This window comes from Nuphar pumila, chromosome 7 (genome assembly GCF_984573655.1).
Source record: "Nuphar pumila chromosome 7, dmNupPumi1.hap1.1, whole genome shotgun sequence".
Lineage (NCBI taxonomy): Eukaryota > Viridiplantae > Streptophyta > Magnoliopsida > Nymphaeales > Nymphaeaceae > Nuphar > Nuphar pumila.
Window position 1 is genome coordinate 128,568,724 of NC_143255.1, and position 27,215 is coordinate 128,595,938.

The following is a 27,215-nucleotide window of genomic DNA, read 5'->3' on the forward strand; positions in this document are numbered from 1 at the left end:
CGAGTCCATGGATCGGGTCCGTCAAACTTAGACTTCATATAATCAAAATAATTTTCACTTAAAATTGCTTTAATGATTCGCCATTAAAGAACAAAATCAATAATGTGGCTCTATACAAATTGCAAAAGATGAGATAAGGGTTAGAGGGATTAATTAATTTTAAAATGATTTAATTACAATTAACAGAAACAATAAGTAAATGCAAGAAGGTTCGTAGATGGAGAAGAGATTAAAAAGAAGAAAAAAAGAAAAGAGGAGGTTTGGTTAACATCTCTCTCTCTCTCTCTCTCTCTCTCTCATTCGTTCATTTCGATTCTATCCTGTACAGTTTTTTCCTCGAGGAAGCGAATCGTCTTCGTCGATCGTTGCGATATTACTGGGTGAATTTTTATTGATGATTTCGCGTTTCTTTTGGTCTTTCTTTGTTGTTGGGTTGTTGTCTTCTTTTTTTTGTGATAACTGGTCTTGTTCTTGGTTTCCGATTCTTCTGATGGGTGGTTTGGTGCCAACTAAGTCGATATTTGGTGGTATGTTTGATCAGATCGTGATTGAATCAAATAAGGATTTGATGGGGCGATCTCTATGGTTAAGTTTATGGGTGTTTGACTTCGATGTTATGAAAAGAAGCGATTCTTGTGATCTTGGTGGCGTTTTTTTTGGCTTAATTTTACCTTTCCCGTCGATTACCTGTTTTTTTTGGGCGATTGTGAACATTTAGTTTGTGGTTTTCTTTGAGATTATAGGAAATCCTATTGTGTTAAAGCTTGAATTTATGTTAATCATAGCTTAAAAGTAACGTATGAGCCTTTTGAGACGAGTGGGTATCTAAATGTTTGAGTGGAACTTAATTGGTGTCGGTTGATTAATATACTTTTTGAATCGGTTCTGGGTTTGCATCACTTAAGCGTTCAGTCTGCGAAATTTTTGGAAGTTGGTTCGCTTTTGAGTAAGGTGTTGTGGTTTTTGGTGTATTTGCTACGTGAGTGGGATCACGATTCCAAAGCTAAATTGGGCGTGAAGATGGTGTTTATTGTTTTATGAATGATATTCTGTTTATGTTATTATAGTAAACCTCGTTGAACATATTTTGAATAATCGAGTGAACAGGATAAGTATTTGTTTACATCTGTTGATCGAACGCTAAATTTTTTGTGGGGTTGGGTTATGGATTGTTCTTTATGGTAGTGCGTTGTTTTCTTCTTTTTTTATTTTAATGTAAATTCTGTGAGAACTGTGAGAAAAGGAAAGCCGATTTTGACTTAATGGCATGTTTTTGTTGCCTGTTGAGGGGTTTCTTAAGCGAACTTGTGTTAGACGAATGTCCCTTGGTTAACGATTTGCCGTTTGCAAGTTTTCTGTTTGTGTATAAATGTAAGGTTTATGTTCTTGCCTGCGCGTTGTGCCTAATGAGGAAACCAGCAGTCTTGTGGCTTTATTTATGGGTACTAACAGTTAATTTTGATACCTGAAAAGTTAGGTTTTCATGTGAAATGGCTAACATGCTTTTTTCCCTGTGTATGTGTGTGTGTGGTTAAATAACCAAATCAGAGCCTTCACTGATGTTCTTTTTTCATTCTATGCCTGGTAGAGCTTCAAAAGAGCAAAAATGTTTAGTACTATTATGCAAAAAGTTGGGCGCAGTGGATTCCCTGCCGCTGTATCCACCTTGGTAACACTTCTGCCTCATTCATTAAGGAAACTGCGAGAATAAGATTGACTTTTTCTCATGTTTGTATTGGGGACCTTATGATCATTCTGTTGATGGGTATTAATCAACTCTATCATAACATAGAAATCTGTGTGCGTGTTTCCTGGCTTTTCTTGCAGGCTCGTGAACAGTCTTTACGCAGGATTTTTCCTGAACTGTCTATGCTACAAAGGAATTTTTCAAGTGCTGCAAAGGAGGTATAGCTGACTTCTCTTGTTGCCACATTCTTTATTCATTGAATTTTCCGCATAAACTTTCTGATCCTTATTGATTCATTTATTGAGCAAACATAGCTAAGTGTATGGATCCATATAATCATACTCAATGGTGAACCGCAAATGCAACAATTCATTCAAGTGTAACTGGAAAAGTGCCTTTTTACATAGTAAATGATGCAGCGAATATCATATTCAAGGAAATCATATCTGCTATTTACTTCTTGCAATGGCCAACGTTTGCAGCAAACTGAGGAAACCAGGAATCTGTTCAGAAATCTGAAGTGTGAACCCAGAATCCCTTGTTCAATGAACATGTATATTCTTAAACAACAAGGTGCTACTCAATCTTTATATGAATAAGCCATTCATGAAAGACTGCCTTGGCACAATAAAAATGTCAAATCATATTATCATAATTTGCTGGCACAGTCCTACAAAGATAAATCCTAAAAGTAGCAAATAGATGGTGTCCAGTCTGGTTAGCTGGTTTAGAAGCTACATCCTGGTAGTCAATATTAATTCTCGATAAGGAAACAGTTCTCTTCTCTATGAATCGGTTGTTGTCTAAGAAACTAAAACTTTGTAGAATAACAGTTACTCTTAAGCATGCCTTTCAAGTTATACATTTGATAGAAAGAAAAAGAGCCAACGTAAACTGGTTGAAATTATACGTGAATGAGTAGTAGGAGTTGAAACCTGAAGGAAGATATGTTTAATTTAATAATAGAAATAGTAGTTTCTTATTGTTGTTTGGAAGTTGGGTTCTTTTGTCCTCATCTAGTTGTTGTTGTTTTTATATTCTATAGCTTCTACTCACTATTTTAGCAGCTTTCTTCAAACTTTATGCTTGGATATGGAGTGATTCATCACTCTCGCTCAGCAAGGGTGTTTGTCAGGACCTGCTTCCCAAAAGGATCGGTCCTGCGGATTTGGCCTTGCGGAGTGAAGATCAAAGCTCGAAAAGAAATGGGGCCTGCACGACTAAGGGGGTTGGGTTGGATTTGAGGCCGTGGTAGGGCTGTTGCGGCAATAGGAGAGGGTGCAACAACGGAGGTAGGGGCAATGTATTTGGTATGTGCCATACACGCTACAACGAGTAGGGCGTGTCATCGGGCAGGGACACGACTCAGCGGGTTAGTGATAGGCATGTCCCAGGGTAGGGGACACAACTATAGATGCATGGAAGGGGAGGCGAGTGGCTAGGGCGTGTCCCATGGCAGGGGGACACGAACAATGGAAAACAACAGGGAGAAAGATGGGGGTCTCACTTGGTGGATGCGAGAATCAAGGCAAAAGGTGAAGACGCAGCTAAAAGAGAGAAATACGTACCCAACTGTCCGACAATGAAGAGAAATTGATGAACGGGTGAGGCAACAGAGTCTTTCCATTAGAGTGCAATCACACAAACCGGAGTAAAATTTAGAGGTTAAACTCAATAAATCTCATTAAGAAATAAAGTAATTGTACATGTCTATTTATAGAACAAAAGAAGGATAAAAGAGTAAAATACACATCCATAGTCCCACCCTGGATGGGATTCCAAGGGGAGCATCCCACCAGAGTCTCAACCTAGGTAGGACTCTAGGCTGGGTGGGATACTCAGAGAATCCCTGGAAAAGTGGGGGCTCTCTCTCTTGCGCAATCCCAGTTTTGCGGGACTCCAATTGGGCAGATCTGGCTGGTCAGACCTGGGGCGCGTGCGGGTCCGTAACAATCCACCCCTCTCAAATACGCCTTGTCCTCAAGGTGGGAACTCCGGATATTGAACTGCTATCCGGTCTTCCTTTTCTCAGGTCGTTTTGTCAACCCCACTCCTGGTCCACTATCCTTGTTGCATAATAACAACCCCTATACCGAGCTCGGATGCGTCGGTGTCAACCACGAAAGTCTTCATGAAATCCGATGGTGCCAAAACAGATGCTCGAGTCATGAGAGACTCGAAGGCTGCGGTAGCCTCCTAGCTCCAGTGAAAGGCACCCTTCTTCAAGAGGGCCGTCAGGGGAGTGGGCTATCTGAGTGTACCCCTGAACAAATTTCTGGTAGTACCCGGTAAGGTCGAGAAACCCCCGCAGTCCCTTGAGCGGCTAGGCTACTTGTCAACTCTATATTACCGCGACTTTCTCGAAGTCCACCTCTACACCTTGACCCGAGATAACATGTCCCAAGTAATGGACACGGGTCTAACCAAAGTTGCATTTGGTCCATTTAGCATATAACCGATGCTCATCGAGGGTCTCCAGGGCAATCTGCAGGTGGCGCATATGGTATTCCCAAGAAGGACCGTAGATCAGGATGTCGTCGAAGAAGACTAATATGAATCATTGTAGGTAGGGACAAAAAACATCATTCATCAAGCACTGGAAAGTGGCTAGAGCGTTGGTGAGAATGAAAGGCATCACCAAAAACTCGTAGTGGCCGTCGTGCGTTTGAAATGCCATCTTCTGGGGCCATGCAGATCTGATGATAACTGAACCTGAGGTCCAGCTTCGAAAAATATCGTGCCCCGTGGAGTTCATCCAGCAATTCGTCGATTAGTGGAATTAGGTACTTGTCCTTAATTGTAATCTGATTCAGGGTCCGATAATCGATGTAGAACTGCCAAGATTCGTCTTTCTTATTCATCAAAAGAACTAGAGAAGAATTCAAACTCTTGTTGGCTCGAACGATCCCGTCAGAAAGCATCTTCCTGCCTAACCGCTCAATTTTCAGCTTCTAAGCGTGCACGTACCTGTAAGGTTTTACATTTGCGGGCTTGGCCTACGACTCAATGGGGATCGCATGATCGTGCGATCGGGTGGGTGTTAGGCCCTTGGGCTCGTCAAACACTTTGTTCGGCTCCTGAAGCAAGGCCTCCAGGCCAGCTAGGGTCTCTATAGGGGTTGTGGGTACCCCATCTGCCGCCACCATCAAGAACACCTGAGAGACACCCTCTCGAACAACCTTGGCAAGTTGTTTAGACTCGGTTAAAGAAGAAGGTATTCTGGGAGAAGCTCGAATCGAAACCTGGTGACCCCTGTACTCAAACTCTATCGTCATGTCTTTGAAGTTTCAATGGACAGAACCCAAGGACCGGAGCCACTGCATTCCTAGAACCACGTTTGCACCCTTAATCGGCAGTACATACATATTTGTGGTCAGGATGGTTCTCTAGATCTCCAATCGAACTCCAGACCATAAAGCGATGCATCTTAGTTTGCTACTGTTCTCGATCACTACCTTAAAGGGTTGTTGAAGGATAGTCGTGCACTTGGCTCGTTTAGCCGTCTGAGTACACACAAAGTTGTGCGTCGAACCAGTGTTGATCAACACTGAAATCATCAACAGACTGATTCTACTAGGTACCCTACACGCCGGCTAGTGCATGGTACAATATCTCCTAAACCTCCTCCAGAGCATCATCACTCGTATCGGTCAACTCAAGGTCACTGGGCTCATCGTCCTCGGCCTCACTATTGAGAAGGTACATATTCAAGACCTTACACTTGTGGTCCTTGGTCTATATCTCATTTCAGTGATAACAGAGGCCCTTCTTGCAACGCTCTTTCATGTATTCGCGAGAGAGTTGCTTCACTTGCATATTAGGCCATGGTTCAGACGCTCGACTAGGTGGTTGGGAGCAACCTGTGGCCCACTCTATAGACCTAGGAGGGGCGACCTCCTATGTGGGGCAGGACACAATCCTGCTAGAAGCTGGGTTCCTTGAGGACATTTACGTCTGACTGGACATCCCACCTGGTCGTGTCCAGCGTGAGTTTATCCATGACAGTTTCTCCTTGGCCATGCATGCCAATTCGAAAGCTTGCATCAGGGATATTAGTCTCGTGGCCTGAACCTCGATTTGCAGGTCTGGTTTAAGACCTGCAATAAACCTCCTAATCAGTGATTCTTGGGACCAACTGGTAATAAGGTTACTCAACCTCTCAAACTCTGCTGGTAATCGATAATGTTGCCCTGTTGGTAGCAGGGGTAGGCATCGGGTTGGCCCGACCCGGCCCGCTAATGGACTGGGTTTTGGCCCAGTTCTTAACGGGCTCGGGTTTGAAGAGAATCCCATGGGCCAGCCCAACGGGCGAATGTGAAGCGGGCCTGGCCCGACTTGGCCCCATCCTAAAATGCATAAATGCTTAACTGAAATTATGGGTTAATGAGAGAATAGCAACTTCCTATGCAACTAATTAGGTAAACAGTAATAAGTAATAAATAGCAAGTTTCCATGCAACTAATTAGGTAAATAATAATAGTTATTCAAGTTACTATATAATAGTTATTTTTAAAAAAAATTATATTATTAAAAAAATAATAAATAATTGAGGCCCATCGGGCTAGCCTGGTAGCCCGTGGGTCGGCTCGAGCCCTGCCCACGTATATAACAGGTCAGGTTTCTGCCCGGTACCTAACGGGCCCGTGCCTAAAATCATGGCCCAAACCCAGCCCATGGCGGGCACGGTCGACTTGGCCCATCGGGCCGGTTGGCCACCCCTAGTTGGCGGATCTCGGACAACGAGACATGGTAATTGGCATAGGCAGATGGACCAAATCCTATCACTAGAGCACTGGAAATACCCTCCCAAGTAGGTGTCCCTAGCTGAGACACCAACCGGTGATACCAGCGGATGGCATCTTCCTCGAGGTAGATCGAGGTGAAGGCCACCCGATCCTTCTCAGGCGTCCTGGCAATACTAAAATATTGCTCAGCCCAAAATAGCCAACTTGTAGGGTCATCCCTTGCAAATTTAGGAAATTTCAGCCGTTGTTGGCGTGCTTAATAAGGTTTGTTGGTGGACCCCGAGGTTTGGCCGCCCGAGTTGGATTTCCCATTACGATCATCTCGATCGTTATCGTGTTCATCTATAAGCACGAGAAGCTTCCGAAATCGCTCATTCAACTTTCCATTGAGCGTAGCCACGTCATTGGCCAATTTAGCGAGTTGCTCATCAACCTGAGTAGATCTTGTTTCAAACACGGTGTGGAGTTCACTGTACATCTTCTGTGCTCGAGTCATATCATGGGTTTTTAGGGTTACAGAAATAAGAAGGGCATGGGCCCTTACTGACTAGACTCGTGATACGGTAAAAGAGTTACACTAATGGTACTGGTAGCACCATGTGCGCAAACGATCGGGTAGGGGTGGAGCCCCCGTAAACAAAATAAATACGTTCTGTAACAACGGTCAAACACTTGGGTTGGTCAAACCCTCTCCAAAGTGCCTGTGTTGCACCAAATTACGTATTCGGCTTGGTGCAGGCTGAGAAAAAAATCAGCCACACGTCTAAAATGTCGTTGGGACTATTTTTTCTCTTTGGAGACTCAAAAATCGCATGAGCACGATAAACGAAATTGAATCCTCTGGATTCGAGTTAGATCAGCGTTGGAACTGATCTAACACTCCACACGATAAAATCCGATGCAACGTAATTGAAAATTATAACTAAGAAATTTAACACGCATGTCGAATCGTACCTGAGCAGAAGCAGGAAGGGTGTGGGCCCTTGCTGCATCGATCGGGGCAGTCGGTTGATCGGCGTGGCTCGCAGGAACGATTGCTATGATACCAAATGTCAGGACTCGATTCCCAGAGGGGTCAGTCATGTGGTTATGGTCTTGCGGAGCATAGATCAAAGCTCAGAAAGAAACGGGGTTTGCATGGCTAAGGGGGCTAGATTGGATCTAAGATCGTGGTAGGGCTGTTGCGGCAACAGGAGCGGCGTGTCCAGTAGGTGCCAGACACACTGCAATGAGTAGGGCATGTCACCAGGCAGGGACACGGCTAGACGGGGAAGTGAGATATCTGTGTCCCAAGATACGGGACATGACTAGAGATGTGTGGAAAGGGAGGCATGTCCCAAGGCAAGGGGACAGGACCAAGGGAAAATGACAGGGAGAAAGATGGGGGGGTCTCACCTGGTGGGCATGAGAATCGAGGCAGAAGGTGAAGGTACGGTTGGAAGGGAAAAATACGTTTCTAACTGGCCGATGATGATCAGGGATGGACGAACGGGTGAGGGAGCAAAGTCTTTTCCTCAGGGAGCAATCACACAAACCAAAACAAAATTTAGAGGTTGAACTCAATAAATCTCATTAAGAAATAAAGTAACTGTACATGCCTATTTATAGAACAAAAGATGGATAAAAGAGTAAAATACACATCCACAGCTGGATGAGATTTCAAGGTGGGCATCCCACTAGAGTCCCAGCCTGGGCAGGACTCCAGGCTGGGTGAAATACTCAGAGAATCCCAGGAGGAGTGGGGAACTCTCTCTTGCGCAATCCCTGTTGGGCGGGTCTGGGATGGATCTGGCTAGGAAGACCTAGGGCGTGTAACAGTGTTCAACACTTGGTTCATTATAATTCACTTAAAATGACCGGCTGACATTCAAACTCATCAATTTTATCAAGTAGTTGAAATTGGCATAAAATCCTCATTTTGTAAGGATTCAGAGTTTTCAGTGGTGGTTTATGAGACTTTGAAACTTTGGATTCTGATGGAGTTGGGGATTAAGAGGAACAGAAGTCAATATGTGATGATCACCCTTGTTGAGAATCATGCGTGCAAGCGTTTTTGCTTCCCTCCTGTTTTTAATGTTGAAAGCATGGCTACATACTGGATATTTTTGTCCCAGTTTTCTTTATCTTTATCTTTTTTTTGTCAAAATCCTTATATCCTCTAATTTTTTAGCTTTAGTTATAGTGAGTTACGGTCTTTAGGGGACGTGTTTGGATTGTTACAGATGACAGTACGTGATGCTCTAAACTCTGCACTTGATGAGGAGATGGCTGCAGATCCCAAAGTTTTCTTGATGGGCGAGGAGGTATCTATAGGATGTGATAAGATTAAAGTTTCTGAAAAGTTTTTGTTAATCTGTGCATTAATGCTGAATTTTTATGGCAGGTTGGTGAATATCAGGGAGCATACAAGGTTAGATAAGGTTCTAACGTGTGTAGGTAGATGGATTGTTCCTCTGCAAGCAATTCCAGAATTTACCATGTCATGGTTTTCATTGTAGGTTTCCAGAGGCCTCCTTGAGAAATATGGTCCTAACAGAGTTCTTGATACCCCTATCACAGAGGTAATTCATGTGTTATAAGAGTAACCTTATTTAGCAGTTTTGCACGCCTTTCATAACAATTGGTAATGTATGTCATTATGTGATTGACTTTAATGAGTTTTGAAATAATTGTGCAATGCATGTTAAATTATCTGGGATGTTTTTATTTTGAAAAGTCTGTCACTGAGGTATTCGATGATGTCTGATTGCAGGCTGGTTTTGCTGGAATTGGTGTTGGCGCAGCTTACTATGGGCTTCGGCCTGTAGTGGAGTTTATGACTTTTAATTTCTCGATGCAGGTTAGGGTTATTTTCTTATGTTGTCTTCTTTCAGACATTTTAATTTTACCATCATTCTTTTACTTTTTTCCATTTTTAAATAAGTACATGATGTATGGAACTAGAATTATATGGGAGACTAACTATGATTTCAAGTACAAAAAATTCCCTCACCAAGATTTTCCCAAGAAATAGATTTGTGAATATGCCTTGAAATTAGTGCATAATGATGTCTGTGGTTGCTGGAATGTGGACCAATGAACATTTTGGACATTAGCTATGTCACATGGGTGCGGGTGTGGGGGTGCGGCACTTTCAAAAAACCCGGGTGTGGCAAAAATATAAAAAATTATATATATATACATATATATATATATACATATATATACATATATATATATACATATATATATATATAAAGTCCAAAAGTTGGACATAAATGACCCTGGGTGTGTTGACTGCACCCAGGGTCAGGTTGACCGCATCAGGTGCGACACGGGTGTGGCACCCAGTTGAAGAGTCCCTGTGACATATATAAAGTTAAAGTCCAAAAGTTGGACATAAATGACCCTGGGTGTGGTCAACTCACCCAGGGTCAGGTTGACCGCACCGGGTGCGGCACCCAATTGGGCGAGTCCCTGTGACATAGGACATTAGTGTATACTGGTATCTATAGAATATGTTAACAGATGTTCTTGATTAATGTCTGAAACAAATAAAGAGTTACTGATTCCCTTGACTGCTGATATGTAGACCAATCTGCTCCTAAAATAAAGTTTATACAATTTGTCAGGAATTTGATTTGATGCATGTAATGAAGTATTTTTTATAAATCATATTAATTTGGCAAGTAGAAGTTCATATGAATCATTATGATTCATTGTAGTGGTTGGATAAAAGTTTCAGTGGCCTTATGTCAAGTAAAAGTGCTATAAGCATATCTAAAATAATAGTCATTCCAGCTGCTGCAAGTTCTTGAGGAATGATGATCGCTAGAGGATCTTCACTCAAAAAGGACCTGACACAAACCTGGAACTTAGCTTGACCTAGAAATGACTGTAGGACTCTCAATTGGTTGAATCCTGACCAGTGACCAGGCCCAAGTAGGGATGCACAACGATCCGAGCTAGCTCGGGCTCGACCCATTTAAGCTTGGCTCAAAGTCGTTTGAAAAAATAAATGAGCCGATCTTGAACATGCAGTCCAGCTCGGTAAGCCTGATTAAGCTCGGCTCACATAGTTATATAAAGAAATTAGATTTTAATTTTATATATGTATGTACTTTGTTCATAATGTGGTCACAAAGAGAGGTCTTACCTTAACGGGTAAGTTGTTGGTCATCTTTGGAAGTGGTGTGGGTTCAAATCCCACCATTTTCCTCTATTTCAAGGAGGCTTTTTACACAAATTTCAAAAACTTTGAAAATGTTTTTAAATTAAAGGTATAAAGCTCAAGCCGACCCGAGCTTTGCTCGAGCTCCACTCAAACCAATCCTGGGCAAAGGTTGTTCAAGCGGAGCTTGAACAACCAGATTTTCTTCTCGAGCCGAGCCAAGCCAGCCCAAGCTCGTCTCGAACCCAGCTCATGTGCATCCCTAGGCTTAAGTATGAGCAGTTCTAGTTGTGACATTGCGGGATTCTTATTGAATCCAAGTCCAGCTGTTACAGACTTGGTCAAATTTAAATCTATTTGGTGGCATGATATATTCCACCTGGTGTTGGTCTGATCTAAGTTGGAAACATCCACACCAAGTACTTTATATTCATGCATTTGTGCCTAGAAAATTCATGCATTTGTGATATTCGAAACCATTGCTTTGAATTGTTTAAATGACATAAAACATTGAGAATGAGCAAAGTTTACCTTGAGTACTTGTATGACAAATTGGAAGCTGTCTGGTGTTGGATTTGATAGGCTGTAGGTTGGCATTCCAAGATTCTAATTAATATATCTTAGATCCAAAACCCATGTTTTGAAATATGTCAATCAACGGTTGCAGACTGAGTTTATCGGGCTTCACTTGTTAATTGAACTGCAGGATGTAGTTAAAACTCTCTAAGCATGTTGTCACTTGTTATTTTCCACATAAGCCTAATCTCCTAAAAAATCAGTGGGTTCACTAGTGCTGGATGTTTGTGCATTTGGTGTGTAGTTCGTGAGTTCGTGTCATACTTTTCATAAGCAACACTTAAAATGTGGCCTCTGTTGTTAATTGAACTGTAGGATGCCTGAAAACCCTCTAAGCATGTTGTCACATGTTATTTCCCACATAAGTCTAATCTCCTGAAAATTCTGTGGGTTCACTAATGCTGGATGTTTGTGTATTTGATGTGTAGTTCCTGAGTTCTGTGTTGTATTTTTCATAAGCAAAATGTAAAATGTGGGTAGGTGAGAAAGCAAAAGTGATAGAACCTTGGGGATATAAGATTTGGTATACAGGAATAAATAGGAATGGAGTAGGGATTGTTATGAGTCGTGAGTTTATAGATAATGTAGTTGAGGTCCGTAGGAAGGGTGATAGGATTTTACTTATTAAATTAGTATTAGGTACGGATATTATTAATATTATTAGTGTTTATGCACCTCAAGTAGGTTTAGATTATTTCATTAAGCGTCAATTTTGAGAAGATTTAGATGGAGTAGTACAAGGGATATCTTATGGAGAAAGGCTTTTCATCGGCGGTGACCTTAATGGGCACGTAGGCATTAGATGGATTTGAGAGTATCCATGGAGGCTATTTTAAAAGTGGGGTTAATACGAGTCAGATAGATTTTTTCCTACTTAGAAAGAGAGATAGGGGTTGTTGCATCGATTGTAAGGTTATACTGGGAGAAAGTGTAGCTACACAACATAGAGTCTTAATTTTAGATCTTAGAATTAGACAATGCCGCAAAAGGGATAGACATCGGATAGATCTTAGAATTAAGTGGTGGGCACTGAAAGGAGCTAAACAAGAAATGTTTGTAGAGCAGGTAGTTAAGGAAGCTGATTGGTGTCTCGAGGAGGATTCAGAATCAATGTGGAATAAGATAGTGGGTGGTATGAGAAAGGTGGCTAAGGAGGTATTGGGTGAGTCTAAAGGCGGTGCACCGCTAGGTAAGGATACATCGTGGTGGAACGAGGATCTCAAATTAGCTATTAAGGTTAAAAGAGAGTGTTATAGAAATCTAAGTAAGAGTTGTGATAATGAGAATTTGGAGAAGTATATGATAGCAAAAAAGGAAGCTAAAAAAGTAGTTCGAAACACGAGGGATAAGGTATATAAGGAGGTTTATGACAAGTTAGATACCAAAGAGGGCGAGAAGGATATTTATAGGCTTGCAAAGATGAGAAATAGGAAATCGAGGGATCTGGTATGGTTAGATGTATCAAAGATGAAACGCAAAGGGTTCTAGTCAAAGATGAGGAGATTAAGGAGAGATGAAAAGATTATTTTGATAAGCTATTTAATGAAAGTCATGCTCAAGATCTTGGAGACTTCTCCATTCCTTTTCATGAGATGAATCGTGACTTTATGCGCAAGATTCAAAAGAAAGAAATTGCAGAGGCTTTGAAGAAAATGAAATCAAGAAGGGCAGTTGGCCTAGATGGTATACCTATCGAGGCTTGGAAGTGCTTGGGAGAGAAAGGTTTAGAATGGTTGACAAATCTTTTTAACAAGATTTGGCGGACAAATAAGATGCCTAATGACTGGAGGAAGAGTACTTTGGTGCCTCTATATAAGAATAAGGGTGATATACAGGATTGCACAAACTATCGTGGTATAAAACTCATGAGTCATACTATGAAACTTTGGGAGAGGGTGATTGAGTCTAGGTTGAGGAAGGTTGTCATGATATCGGAGAATCAATTTGGTTTTATGCCTAGAAGATCAACTATGAAAGCTATACATCTTCTTAGACAACTTATTGAGAGAAATAGAGAGAGGAACAAAGATTTGCATATGGTTTTTATTGATTTGGAGAAGGCATACGATAGAGTACCTAGGGACGTTCTCTGGTGGACAATGGTGAAGAAAGGTGTTTCTCTCAAGTACATTAGTATAATTAAAGATATTTATGAAGGAGTAGTAACCAATGTCCGCACTTGTGGAGGGGTGACAACCAATTTTCCTATAACGGTTGGGTTACATCAAGGATCTGCTTTAAGCCCTTTCCTATTTGCTATAGTGATGGATGAGCTTACGAGATCAATTCAAGAAAATGTGCCATGGTATATGTTGTTTGCTGATGATATTGTTTTGATTGATGAGTCTAGAGCTGGGGTTAATGCTAAGTTAGAATTATGAAGACAAACATTGGAAGCAAGAGGTTTTAAGTTGAGTAAGAGTAAGATAGAATATATGGAATGTCGGTTTAGTAAGCAACGAAGTAGTGATGGGAGTGTAGTGAAGCTTGGTGAGCAAGAAATACCGGTGCATGATTGTTTCAAATATTTGGGATCTATCATTCAAAAGTATGGAGAAATTGATGGAGATGTAAATCATAGGATAAAGGTTGGGTGGATGAAATGGAAAAGTGCAACTGGAGTGTTGTGCGATCGTAGAATGCCATTGCGGTTGAAGGAAAAGTTTTATAGGACGACTATTAGGCCCGCTTTACTATATGGTACAGAATGTTGGGCTGCCAAGAGACATCATATTCAAAAAATGAGTGTAGCTGAGATGCGTATGCTGAGATGGATGTGTGGAAATACAATAAAAGATAAGATTCGGAATGAGGAGATACGAAAGAAGGTAGGCGTTGCACCCATTGAAAATAAGATGAGAGAGAATCGTTTACGGTGGTTTGGACATATTCGGCGAAGGCCTAATGATGCTCCAGTTAGAAGGATGGAGAAATGGGAGAATATATTAGTTAAAACTTAAAAGAGGTCGGGGTAGGCCTAGGAAGACATGGATGGAGGTGATAGGAAAGGATATGAATGCTTTGAACCTCACCGAGGACATGGCATTGGATAAAAATGATTGGAGGAGAAGGATTCATGTGGAAGACCCAGAATGATTTTCTTTTTTGGTTCATATCGCCGACCCCAATTGTTTTGGGATGAAGGCGTAGTTATTGTTGTTGTTGTTTTGTTGTTGTTGTCCAGATATGTGCTAATGCATGTGCGCCTGATGGCTGCTTTATTCACGATCTATAACCTCAATTAACTCTGGCAGTAATCATAGTATATGCATGTGACTAATGCTCAAATTCTGGCCTATTTATAGGCATGGTGTCTGCTAAGTGGGCCGTGGTTCTCACATATTACATGATAATGTTCCTTCCATGTCCATTGAATTTTGGAAACTGTCTTTTCTTTAACAGGCTATTGATCACATCATCAATTCTGCTGGAAAATCCTGTTATATGTCTGGCGGTCAGATCCCCGTGCCTATTGTTTTCAGGGGACCTAATGGGGCAGCAGCAGGAGTTGGTGCTCAACATTCCCAGGTTTGGTGCTGTTCTCTGACTTGACCATTGTTGTGATTGTTGATTGTACTCAAGCGTACTTTGTTTATGGCTGGTGAAGCCTTCAGAATTGTTGTACTTCTACCTCCACCTTGTTTTTGACATTTTGTTATTTAAATACAAGAAAGCTGAATTGTAATGGATCTGGGTTTTTGACGCAATATTTGGTGCCATTTATCTGACAGTAGTTCAACATTGTGTTATATCAAAGTGTTCTTTATATAATTACTAGTTAAGTGACCTGTCACTTGCCATTTGCATGTTATGACCTTCACTTGAAGTGTATGGATTTAATCTTAGCATTTTGCATTTAATTTTTGGGCATTAGTTGGAAAGAACTGCATACATCTTTCTTTTTCCATGAAGGATGGAGAAACAACCCTCGGGACCAGAGACCTAATCGCTGGCTAAGCCTGCCATACTTACGGTTGCTTTCCCGACGGTGTAAACCCATGGCGAACCCCTTGCCCCCAAGGAGTCGCCCCGCTTCGGCTGAGCAAGGGATAAGCAAGGGCTTACCCCTTGACTTTTATCCCTTGCCCTCATTAATGCAAGAGGTTTGGCACTTACGGGAATGGAATCCTGACCCACCCGTCTAGTGGCCAAGGCCCCTTCCACTGCACCAAACCCCTTGGGGCTCTCCCTACATCTTTCTTGTGACTTATACTTGTTGAGCGACCAGTTTGCTGCAAAAACTTGTCTGCTTTGTTTTGCATGTTCTTTTATCAAACTACCACTACATTAGGAAGAAACTAAGGATGATATTTATTTGATGATTTTGTTTACAGTGTTATGCCAATTGGTATGGAGCTTGTCCCGGGCTTAAAGTGCTGGCTCCTTACTCATCAGAAGATGCTCGAGGACTGCTTAAAGCCGCTATTAGAGACCCAGATCCTGTTGTTTTTCTTGAAAACGAATTACTGTATGTGTTAGGTTATTCATTCATATTAGAGAAAAAGAAACACCAGCTTGTAACTTTGTAATGATTTATTGTTTCTGACAAATATGGTGTTGATGCAGATATGGTGAATCTTTTCCTGTTTCGGCTGAGGCTCTTGACTCTAATTTCTGTCTTCCAATTGGGAAGGCTAAGGTGTGTTTTGCATGAATTTGCATGAATTTGCATGCTAATCAAGAAGCTTCATTTTATTCTCATATATCACTTTTCATTTTGGCAGATAGAAAGGTCTGGAAATGATGTGACCATTACAGCTTTCTCTAAGATGGTTGGGTATGCACTTCAGGTCAGTGTGTTTTGGTCTGTTTTGCACGGTTGACCATTCTTTGCAAATATAGATGTATACCACAGAGGCTAAGCATGATATGTTTGTAATTACTATTACTATCTAATAGCCTAGCACTAATTAAAATGTGGCAAAGCTGATTCTTTTATTATCTAAAGTTGGATTGCCTTTTGAGTCCATTTCTTCAAAGCATTGAATCGGGTGCTTGTAGGGGTTTTATCAGTATGTAATGAACAACTATTGTTGTCTTGTGCTTGTAATTGATTCTGTTTGCTTTTGGAGTACCATATAAAATGTTCTACTTTTTTAGACCATGGTTCAGAAATGTGAAAAAATGGTCTTTTACATGGCAAATTGACTGCTCTATCTCTAACCCAAGTTACTTGGAATGGCTTATGTATGAATATTTAAAAAGATATTTTGGCTTCTAAAAAAATGACCTAAGGGATAAATCTTCATTGGAACTATTAGTAGAAGGCAATGTGGGACTTGATTGACACTATTGGCTGTGGATTTTGACATCTTTGGATGAATAGCTGCATAATTACCTCTGCAAAGTTGTTCTAGTTTTGTGCACATTTACATGATACATGTAATTCTATCTACTTGCTTCCCAAAGTGTTTGTTTAATTTAGCATTTTCTGCTCAAATGAAATCTGTAGCGAAGTGAAGGACAAATATAATGCATATACGCACGAAAGTTTTTTTTTTTTGTGGGTAAACCGACAAAGAACTGGGGGATAACCCTCATGAGATTCAAACCAGAGACTTCTTTATTACAATAGTGTGACCCAAGGTTGTAAATAGCGTATCATAACCCATATCAGTCAAGCCCAAAATAAGATAGGTATTGTATCGTAAAAAATCATAATTTTTAATAAAAAATTCAAAAATCCAAAACATTCATAACACATGAAACAATAATGAATTGCACAAATCCTAATATCACATATCAAGCATTTATGACCTGCATAAGACATCAAACATCAAATAATAAAGTAAAAATACTATGAATACATGCATATCTCACAAGAAAAATGCAAATTATGAAATATCATGCCACGTGACTCATAGTTTCTTTTGCGTCCGCTTGCACTACATGTTTGACTAAGAATGCGAATGAAAAAAACTCTCAAATCTGGGCAATGACTGCCAAACTTAGTCCACCACATATCTAAAAGTATAAAAGGAAAAGAAAACAATAATAGATACACATCTTAAGAAAATAACAAAATGAAATTGAAATAAACAAATAAATTAAATTACCTCAACACATTGTGGAAAGGTTCCACACTGCCACATGTCTCCCTATGTCATACAATGCACCATCATACATCTTCATTTCTCTATGAATCTCATCATGGATGCGATGATCAAGGGTCAACCTCTCGATGCAATCCAAAATTCTCTTGTTCACTTCCCTATTCATATTAAATGTTTGGGAGTATCTTAATGCAAGATTCAAATAGTATGTTGCAGCATGAAGTGGTTGATGAAGTTGCCCAATCCATCTATGGTCTATGAAGCTCATCATCACCTTAATCACCTTCTTACGGTTGCATATACATTGTTTTTGCATCATAGCATTTTCATGATTTCTTTCTCTTAAATCACTAAGCAACTATTGACATTGTCATTTCATGGCCTCCGACAAATTCCTTATCATGCATGGGCAACATTTTGATGTGTGTTGGTTAAATGATGCTTTAACACCACCAGAAAAAGTGTTGTAATAATAGTTGGACTTGATTTTCAATCAGTTTCCACTCTTTATTTAAGTGCCTCTTTTCCATGTCGGGTCTTTTGATCATGGTTGGCAAACTCAATGAGTCAACTCGTGACGACCAAGTTGCCTCGTATCGGTACCTAACCGAGTCATAAAAACAGTAGGACTCGGTTAGGTCTAGACTCGTCAGAGTCCATCTTCTGACTCATCCGAGTAGTTAAAACTCAACCGAGTTGACCAAGTTTTTTGAGACTCGGCTAAGTCAGCAAAATGCTGTTTACTTTTGTTTTCAGCAGCGAATTTAATTATTTTTTGTACTACATTTAGTCACCGCCCTTACACCCAATTAGACATACATTCTTTAATGACTTATTTCCTTGAATGTAGTTCACAGCTTTTTAGAAAGTTTGATTTTCTAATTAGGTGTAATTAAGTCCATCTCGTTTCAAAATGTTAGGCATTATCCCTTAGGCCCAATTAAGGATGGCTTTTACCCTTTTTTAATGGCTTCACTTTTGTGGATGCAGGTAGTTGACAATTTTTTAGGTCGTTTTTCTTTTTAATTATTGTTTTGAATAAACTTTGGCACCATCCTTGTACCCAATTAAGCATGCTTCCTTTAATTGCTTCTTAAATATCCACCACTCCATTTGCCAATCACAATAATCAACTTTAAGTCCTTTTTGTTTTTCCAATCATGATTTTTTTCTTTTTTTTGTTTATTTTATTTTTTACCTATAAATATTGTAATGAAATGGTGGTCTTCAACAAATACACAAATAACTCACAAACAAGTGTCTATTGGAGACACTACAAGCATGACCCTTGAAAGGGTATAAAAGGAAGAACACTTGAAAAATAAATGATACTTTATTCATGCACAAAATGCTTAAGAAGCATTGTAATATACATTGAAGGGGTTCACCCCTATATATATATAAAAGTGAAGAGAGAGGAGAGCTCATTTTGATCTCTCCAAAAGAGCCGTTGGACTCTAGTCCAACGACTCTTATTATAGTTGTTGGACTAGAGTCCAACAACTCTTATTATAGTTGTTGGACTACAATCCAACAACTATTTGCACAGTCAAGTTCCAACTGGATCAAATATCTAGTTCCTATTGAAGTAGATGCTAAAAAAGAAAATAAAGAAAAATAGAATAAGAAAATAATAAAAGAAAAAATATAATAATAATATTAAATAATATATATGTATTACAATTTACATTCTAACACTCCCCTCCCCCTCAAACTTACGGTACAATGAGCGAAAGTTTGCCTAAGAGGAAGTGAAATCTGGGAGCAGCGAGAGGCTTGGTGAAGAAGTCTGTTAATTGATATTCTGATGTAACATATGACAAATCAATGGTTCCATGTAAGTATTCCTCTCTGACATAGTGACAGTCCATCTCAATGTGTTTAGTGCGCTCATGGAATGTCTGGTTGCTTGCAATGTAGATCGCACTTTTATTATCACAACACATCTTTGAAGTTTGCGTTGTTTCAACTTCTATATCCGCTAGAAATCGTTTGAGCCAAACAACCTCCATAGTGGTGGTTGCCATGGCTCTGTATTCAGCTTCGGTGGAGGAAAGAGAGACTTTCTGATGCTTCTTGCACGAAATTAAGGTTTCACCTAGGAACATACAAAAACCAGTAGTTGAGTGCCTGTTATTGGGATCACCTCCCCAGTCAGCATTAGTATATGCAGTTAAATTTAATGAAGATGAAGCAGGCAAGAAGAGTCCTCGTGAAAGAGAGGATTTTAAGTATCTAATAATACACAAAACTACTCCCATATGCACAGAAGTGGGAGCATGCTGAAACTGAATGGTTGTATGAACCACATGAGCTATATCTGGCCTAGTAATGGAAAGATAAGAGCGAACTCCAATAAGCTGTCTGTAAGGAGTAGGATCATCAAGAAGTTCTCCATCATCAATTTTCATTTTAGCATTGACAACTTTTGGAGTGTCCACTTTCTTATCATCTGTAATTCCAGACCTGAAAACAATATTAAGAGCAAATTTAGATTGAGATATCAAATACTCTTGAGGGGAATAAGCGACTTCAATGCCTAAAAAATATCTTAATAAACCTAAGTTAGTCATTTCAAAGTGAGTTTTAAGAAGAAATTTTATATTTGCAACTCCTTGTTTGTCGCCTCCGGTGATGATCATATCATCCACATAGAGATGAAGAATAATGATGCTTGCATCAAATTTCTTAACAAACAAAGCAGTGTCAGTTAAACAAGGTTGAAAACCAATATCAAGCATAACATAACTAAATCGGTCATACCAAGCTTTTGGAGCGTGTTTAAGACTATAAAAAACTTTTTCTGGACGAAGAGCTTTACCCTTAGGGATACTAATACCAGGTGAGGCTTTCATGTATACTTCTTCAACGAGATTCCCATTCAGGAAAGCATTTTTGACATCCAATTGAAAGATATGCCATGTTCTAATGGAGGCAAGGCTATTAAAGTTCTAACAGTAGTCATACGGGCCACAGGAGCAAATGTTTATTCATAATTGATGTCATACTCTTGGGCATATTCTTTTGCCACTAAACGGGCCTTATACCTTTCCAGGGTCCCATCACTTTTGCTTTTGACTTTGTATACTCACCTACGGTCTATAGGTTTCTTACCTGGAGGGATATCTTGGATCATCCAAGTGTTGACCTTTTCTAGTGCATCCAATTCTATTTTCATGCCTTCTATCCATTCTATATGATTTTTGGCTTGAGAATAGGGTGATGGTTCAACATATGATTGTACTAATGTAATGGCTGCCCTATATGTGGGTGAAAAAGATTTGTAAGACACATTTTTTAGGTCTAGAGATTCTAGACGTTCTTCTGGGTGAAACTTCAGAGTATTTTTGTAATGCACATGGAAGATTTTGCTCTCTACGTCTTGAATATTTTAGACTAACATCCCTATGAATTTGCTCTTCATTATCATCATTTTCAACAACAATAGGACTTTGATCATTGTCAGTGTCACATCCAAAATCACATTCATTGGATTTTGAAGTTGGATCAATTAAAAACGAGTATTCAGTGACATCCTTGGATTTTTCAAATTCAAAGAAGCTTTCTTTTTTCAAAAAAGGATACATTTCTTCAACAACAACAACTACGCCTTCATCCCAAAACAATTGGGGTCTGCGATATGAACCAACAAAGAAAATCATTCTATGTCTTCCACATGAATCCTTCTCCTCCAATCATTTATATCCAATGCCATGTCCTCGGTGAGGTTCAAAGCATTCATATCCTTTCCTATCATCTCCATCCAAGTCTTCCTAGGCCTACCCCGACCTCTTTTAACTAATATATTTTCCCATTTCTCCATCCTTCTAACTGGAGCATCATTAGGCCTTCACCGAATATGTCCAAACCATCGTAAACGATTCTCTCTCATCTTATTTTCAATGGGTGCAACGCCTACCTTCTTACGTATCTCCTCATTCCGAATCTTATCTTTTATTGTATTTCCACACATCCATCTAAGCATACACATCTGAGCTACACTCATTTTTTGAATATGATGTCTCTTGGCAGCCCAACATTCCGTACCATATAGTAAAGCGGGCCTAATAGTCGTTCTATAAAACTTTCCCTTCAACTGCAATGGCATTCTATGATCGCACAACACTCCAGTTGCACTTTTCCATTTCATCCACTCAACCTTTATCTTATGATTTACATCTCTATCAATTTCTCTATACTTTTGAATGATAGATCCCAAATATTTGAAACAGTTATCCACCGGTACATTTCTTGCAACATATAATTTGTCATTTTGAAAATCGAAACACCTTTAGCCTTTTTGATTATCAACATATCCTAAAAAGGCACATGGGATTGCCCGAGAGAGAGTTTGTCATTTTTGTTGGTGAAAACAAAACATTTGCATCCAAAGACTCTTAATCTAGAATAATCTGGATTTAAATTAACAAGTTTTTCTATTGGAGTTGTATTCTTTAATGAGGAAGATGACAGCCTATTGATGAGGTAGGTGGCAATTAGGACCGCTTCAGCCCAAAAACTTTTTGGAACTTGATTTGCAATTAGAAAGGTCCTAGTAGTTTCCATAATGTGCCGATGTTTGCGTTCGGCTAGGCCATTCTGTTGTGGAGTGTGTAGACATGATCTTTGATGCGTAATACCATGTAAATTGAGATAGTCTTTGAATTCTTTGGACATAAACTCTCCCCCCTGAATCAGTGCGAAAAACGGAAATATCATTTTGAAACTTATTTTTAACCATTTTATGAAATATTTAGAAGTTAGCAAAGACTTTAGATTTATGTTTAAGAAAATAAATCCAAGTATATCTAGAAAAATCATCAACAAAAATGACATAATATGTATAACTACCTTTGGAAATAACTGGTGCGGGGCACCAAACATCCGAATGTATTAACTCAAGTGGTCGCGAAGAAACAAAAGTTTTACTAAGAAATGGTAACCTTTTCATTTTGCCAAGAATGCAGTCTTTACAAGAAAAAAATTTAGAATTACAAAATTGTACCAAACTTGAAAAATATTGAATTTTAGACATATGAGGATGGCAAGTATTTTGTGCCATAAATCCAATTCTAATTTCTGAACATTATAACAAAATGCATTCTTAGGTAATTCTAAAAAAATCCATGTAATAGAGTCCTCCTTCTCTATGGCCTTCCCCAATCAACTTCCCTGACTGACGATTCTGTACCCAACAACCATGAGTAGAGAAGGAGATATTATATTCATAGTCAGATATTTGTGAGACAGATAAGAGATTCAAATTAAGTTTAGGGATATATCTAACTTCTGGGATAATTTTTTTTTTGGATTTTTGAAGATTTTCAAAACATCTTATTCCTTTTACTTCAAGAGATGTGCCATCAGCTGTAAAAACCTTTAACACAAGTTATTTTTAAGACATTCATATAGAGTCAATAGACTATTAACATTTGAGGTCATGTGAAAAGAAACACCAGAATTTAAAAGCCAAAGAAAGTTACCTGGACCAGAGAAAGATGCAACTGCTGCTCTACTTGAGGCTTCAGTTGAGGAGGATACCCTTTTGAGAAGAGGTTGAAGGATTTCTATCAGTTGAGCCAAGATACTGGTGCATCTTGATCTTTTGACTCAGATTCAACAGATGCAACTCTTTTTTCTTCTTTCTTTTTAACTTTAGACATTGAGGCCTATAGTGCCCCGGTTCATGACAATGATGACAAATGATTTTTCTTTTATCAAAGTCACCGTTTTGCCTTCCAAAATAAGGCGACTTGCAAGTACGAGTATGATTCTTTGGTCTAGACACAACTAAAACTGAGGCATTATCAATTTTTGAAGTACTTTTTCTAAGTCTATTTTCCTCCATAGTGAGCTCTTCTATAGTATCAACAATAAAAGGAATTTTTTCACGATGTAAAAGGGCCGATTTGGTGGATTCAAACTCCGGCCTTAGACCATTCACAAATTGATAGAAATGTTCCATATCGAGTTGCTTTTGGCGAAGCTCGATATCTTCGGCACAATGCCATTTGGGCTCAAGAAGAGACAACTCTTCCTAAAGTTCAGACAACTCATCCCAAAGTTCGGACAACTCATTGTAATATTCTCGAATAGTTTTATCTTTTTGAGTCATTGTCCGAACTTTGTCTTGTAAATTGCACACATGTGCAATATCTTTAAGGGAATACATGTTTTTGAGGTATTCTCAAGCCTTATCAGCATGCTCAAACTTAGCTAGACTAGAGCATTTTTTAATGTCTACGCTATTGATGAGCCATGACATAATTTTTGCATGCCCTATCCTCCACTCTTTTCATTTTTTTTCATAAGTGGCTAACGCCTTACTCTTCTCTTCCTCCGTTAGAGGAACTTCTTTATCACCCTCTTTCTTGGTAAGAGATAGTTTAGGTTCCGAATCGGAACCATCCAGTATACCTCATAAACCTTTTTCCCAAATATGGTGCTTCATAATCGAAGCCCACATTACATAGTTAGTATCATTTAGCTTCATAGGAATGATGGTGATCTTATCATTGTTATCCATCTTTTACAAGGGTAAGAGAGGAATAGATAGGAGGAGAGAGAAAAAAAGAAAAGAAAAGAAAAGAAAAAGAGTAGATAAATAAGGGAATAAGAGAGAGGATACAAAACCAATTTTTTTTAGCACAAGTGTGCCTTTTTTCAAACAAATCTTCTTGAGCCAAGAATAAGGTGATGAAACACTTTTTATAAATGTGGCACAAAAATTGAGGCAGAAGCACTTAAAGATCTAAGGATTTCGTAGCTCTGATACCATGTAATGAAATGGTGGTCTTCAACAAATGCACAAATAACTCACAAACAAGTGTCTATTGGAGATACTACAAGCATGACCCTTGAAAGGGTATAAAAAGAAGAACACTTGAAAAATAAATGATACTTTATTCATGCACAAAATGCTTAAGAAGTATTGTAATATACATTGAAGGGGTTCACCCCTATATATACAAAAAAGTGAAAGAGAGAGGAGTGCTCATTTTGAGCTCTCCAAAAGTGATGTTGGACTCTAGTCCAACGGCTCTTATTATAGCGGTTGGACTAGAGTCCAACAACTCTTATTATAGCTCTTGGACTACAGTCCAACGGCTATTTGCACAGTCAAGTTCCAATATCTAGTTCTTATTGAACTTGATTGGATCAAATATCTAGTTCCTATTGAACTAGATGCTAAAAAAGAAAATAAAAGAAAATAGAATAAGAAAATAATAAAAGGAAAAATATAATAATAATATTAAATAATATATATGTATTACAATTTACATTTTAACAAATATAGGTTACTTTTTTCTATAAGTGAAAAATATTAAAACTTTAAAACTCTGAAATTACATATGTTTGTTATATTTATATCTATATATCATTGTCACCAATATCGGCGAGAAATACTGATATTTTAAGGTAGCCGATACTAAAGGTAGTATCTCATCATATTTTCAAAATATCGCCAGAAGACAAAATATCACGATATTATCATGAAAATATCATGATATTTTTGGGTAAAACTTTTTTTTAAGTTTGCATTTCCTATTTTTTTGTTTTTTGTTTTATATTTTTGAAAGAAAAATAATGCGAAACTTATTGTTTTCTTAGCTCTTTTGTTGTTATTTATATTTTTTTTTATTTTTTAAACTCTCGAGATTTATCAACTTTTGAAAATTTCTCTTTGAGGAATACCCTCGCCGAGAATTTGCCTTTAACAATACAAGTGACTATGCTATATATAAATAAGAAATCTGTATTTAAAATTAATATATTCAGTTTTCATATTTACAAAATATGTGCTTTTATAAGTCATATATATACACACACAGACACTTCTATAATTTTATAAATTTATATTATTATTATATAATTTTTTGAGAGGATTGCTAAACACACTTATGTTAAATTTAGTAATAATACATGTATTTTTGTATTATAAATTGCATATTTATAATTTGTTTTTAATCAATTATATAAAAATCATGACTCGTCCGAGTCGCTGAGTTGACTCGTCCGAGTCGCCGAGTTGAGTCGTCCAAGTCACCGAGTTGGATGTGGCTGATCTGATACCGAGTTCCGAGAATGCCAACCATGCTTTTGATGTCATCTTCCTCAACAAAACTCAATAACAAGCAAAGACAGAGATTTTTTACCTTAGCATACTTTCTTGAGTGAATAATGGGTGGAAAATTTCTCCTGTGCGTGAAAAACAAAATCCCTCTCCCTTGCGCAAGAATCGGTCCTCCAAAACACCTCCTAGACCTCTAAGGTGTATGGGTTCCTCTCTAATGGCTTTTAAATAAGTGAGGAAACCGGCCCTAAGGGGATTTAAAACTAAAAAAACCTTTTTTGACACCTTTTAAGATGCGCCAAAGGTGTATTGTATGATACACCCCTGTATCATGTCATGGTGTATCATATGATACATCCAATACAATTACAACTGTGTATCGTACCATATTTGCCTATCGATACAATAGGTATCGTATCATGTGTTATGATAGCATAAAACCCTGGCACGACCTATCACCGAATCATCCTGCTATCTCTTTCAACCCTGCATATCAGTATGGAAGTTGGCAATAATTTTGTTATCATAGTGGGAAAGAGTTAAAAATATCAGTTGTTCTTGTTTTCATTTTAATTACTTTTTTAGTAAGGAAAAAACTCCAGATATAAATGATATATAGAGAAATTTTCTAAAAATTAAAAATATCACTATAATAATATCATGATATTTCTTTAAAATTTGTCATTCATTTTTTTTTCTTTTTCTATTCTATATCTGTTTAAACTCAATATTGTTCCAAGAATGCCACTTTATTACTTCATGTGACATTATGATAGCAACACCATCTATATATTCTTGACTTATTCTGTTGCGAGAATTTTTTGCCTAATTTTCAGGCTGCGGAGATACTTGCCAAGGAAGGAATAAGTGCTGAGGTAAAATCAAATTGTTATTAAATCGAATACGAAGATCAAATCTTTCATGAAATTTTATTATTATGTCTTTTGCAGGTTATAAATCTGCGAACGATAAGGCCTCTTGATAGAGACACTATCTTTGCTTCTGTCAAGAAAACCAATCGGCTTATTACCCTTGAAGAAGGTTTCCCACAGTGTGGTGTCTGTGCAGAAATCGGGTTTGTGTCTTTCTTGGTTTGGTAAATTTTTATCAACTTGTACACCTGATATGAAAGTTTGTAGCGTTCTAATTTCCTCTTCTATTCAAACAGTCAATCAGTGATGGAGGACTGCTTCGATTACCTTGATGCACCAGTTTATAGAGTGGCTGGAGCTGATGTACCCATGCCTTATGCAGCCAATTTAGAGAGGATGGCTGTTCCACAGGTATAATATTCTCTTAATTGTTGGCAGTATACTTGGCTTCATATTTGGACAATAAATTAGACGGTTTTTGCTTCATCAATTTTCAACTCCCTGCTAATGCTGTTGAAATCATGTTTGATGATATATGGATCAAATATAAATTTTTTATTGAAATCTTACCACCCACTCTAAAAAATATCAATTGTATGCAGGTTGATGACATTGTGCGAACGGTTAAAAGGACCTTCCATTCTGTTCCCCTGGCTGCCGTTGCTTAAGCTTTTGCCCAAGTAATGTTCTTCAAGCTGTGGATTGGCTTGATTATGCTTGCTTTTGAGATGTAAAGCTGCAGACTGTTGAGGGAAGGGTATTCTTTTCTTCCTTGCATTTTGTTTTGCATTCTTCCTCTCAAGGTTTTGTTGAGCCATCTTGTAGAATAAGCCGATAAAAGTCTAGAATTTCATGTGGTGCTGAATGTTTGAGCATCCTTCAGTAAATTTGATGAAAATGGAAACATGTTCTTTGCAAAGTAATGGTCTTTATCTGATTCGCATTTGCATATCTGTGCATGCATTACTTAGCACGTGCTCATGTGCAAGTGTATGTGAGCCTTTGCATCCCAATTTCGTCTGGCCGATTTAGATACAAAGTGTGCTCTACATTGTTGT

At 38.6% G+C, this 27,215-nt stretch overlaps 1 protein-coding gene across 2 annotated transcripts; it reads left to right on the forward strand.

The window, feature by feature from the left end:
- Positions 1–213: 213 nt before the first annotated feature.
- Positions 214–27,076, forward strand: LOC149833475 (pyruvate dehydrogenase E1 component subunit beta-1, mitochondrial-like). 2 transcript variants are annotated; one of them, XM_090015146.1, is made up of 15 exons: positions 214–258; positions 1,589–1,669; positions 1,828–1,905; positions 8,655–8,735; positions 8,816–8,842; positions 8,931–8,993; positions 9,185–9,271; positions 14,561–14,686; positions 15,493–15,626; positions 15,725–15,797; positions 15,883–15,948; positions 26,122–26,160; positions 26,236–26,360; positions 26,454–26,568; positions 26,760–27,076. In XM_090015146.1, the coding sequence occupies exons 2-15, from the start codon at positions 1,607–1,609 to the stop codon at positions 26,823–26,825; spliced, it is 1,143 nt and encodes a 380-aa protein (XP_089871272.1). In that variant the 5' UTR covers positions 214–258; positions 1,589–1,606; the 3' UTR covers positions 26,826–27,076. The 2 variants fall into 2 exon arrangements, with proteins under 2 accessions (XP_089871272.1, XP_089871271.1); XM_090015145.1 differs by lacking the exon at positions 214–258 and adding an exon at positions 329–380.
- Positions 27,077–27,215: the final 139 nt, after the last annotated feature.

What these genes read in the sequence shown, in the direction of transcription:
- LOC149833475 (XM_090015146.1), top strand. Translation starts at nt 1,607, where the DNA reads ATGTTTAGTACTATTATGCAAAAAGTTGGGCGCAGTGGATTCCCTGCC. An exon ending in TTGGTGCTCAACATTCCCAG is followed by an intron (nt 14,687 to 15,492) that starts GTTTGGTGCTGT and finishes TTTTGTTTACAG; the next exon opens with TGTTATGCCAATTGGTATGG. An exon ending in TTCCAATTGGGAAGGCTAAG is followed by an intron (nt 15,798 to 15,882) that starts GTGTGTTTTGCA and finishes TCATTTTGGCAG; the next exon opens with ATAGAAAGGTCTGGAAATGA.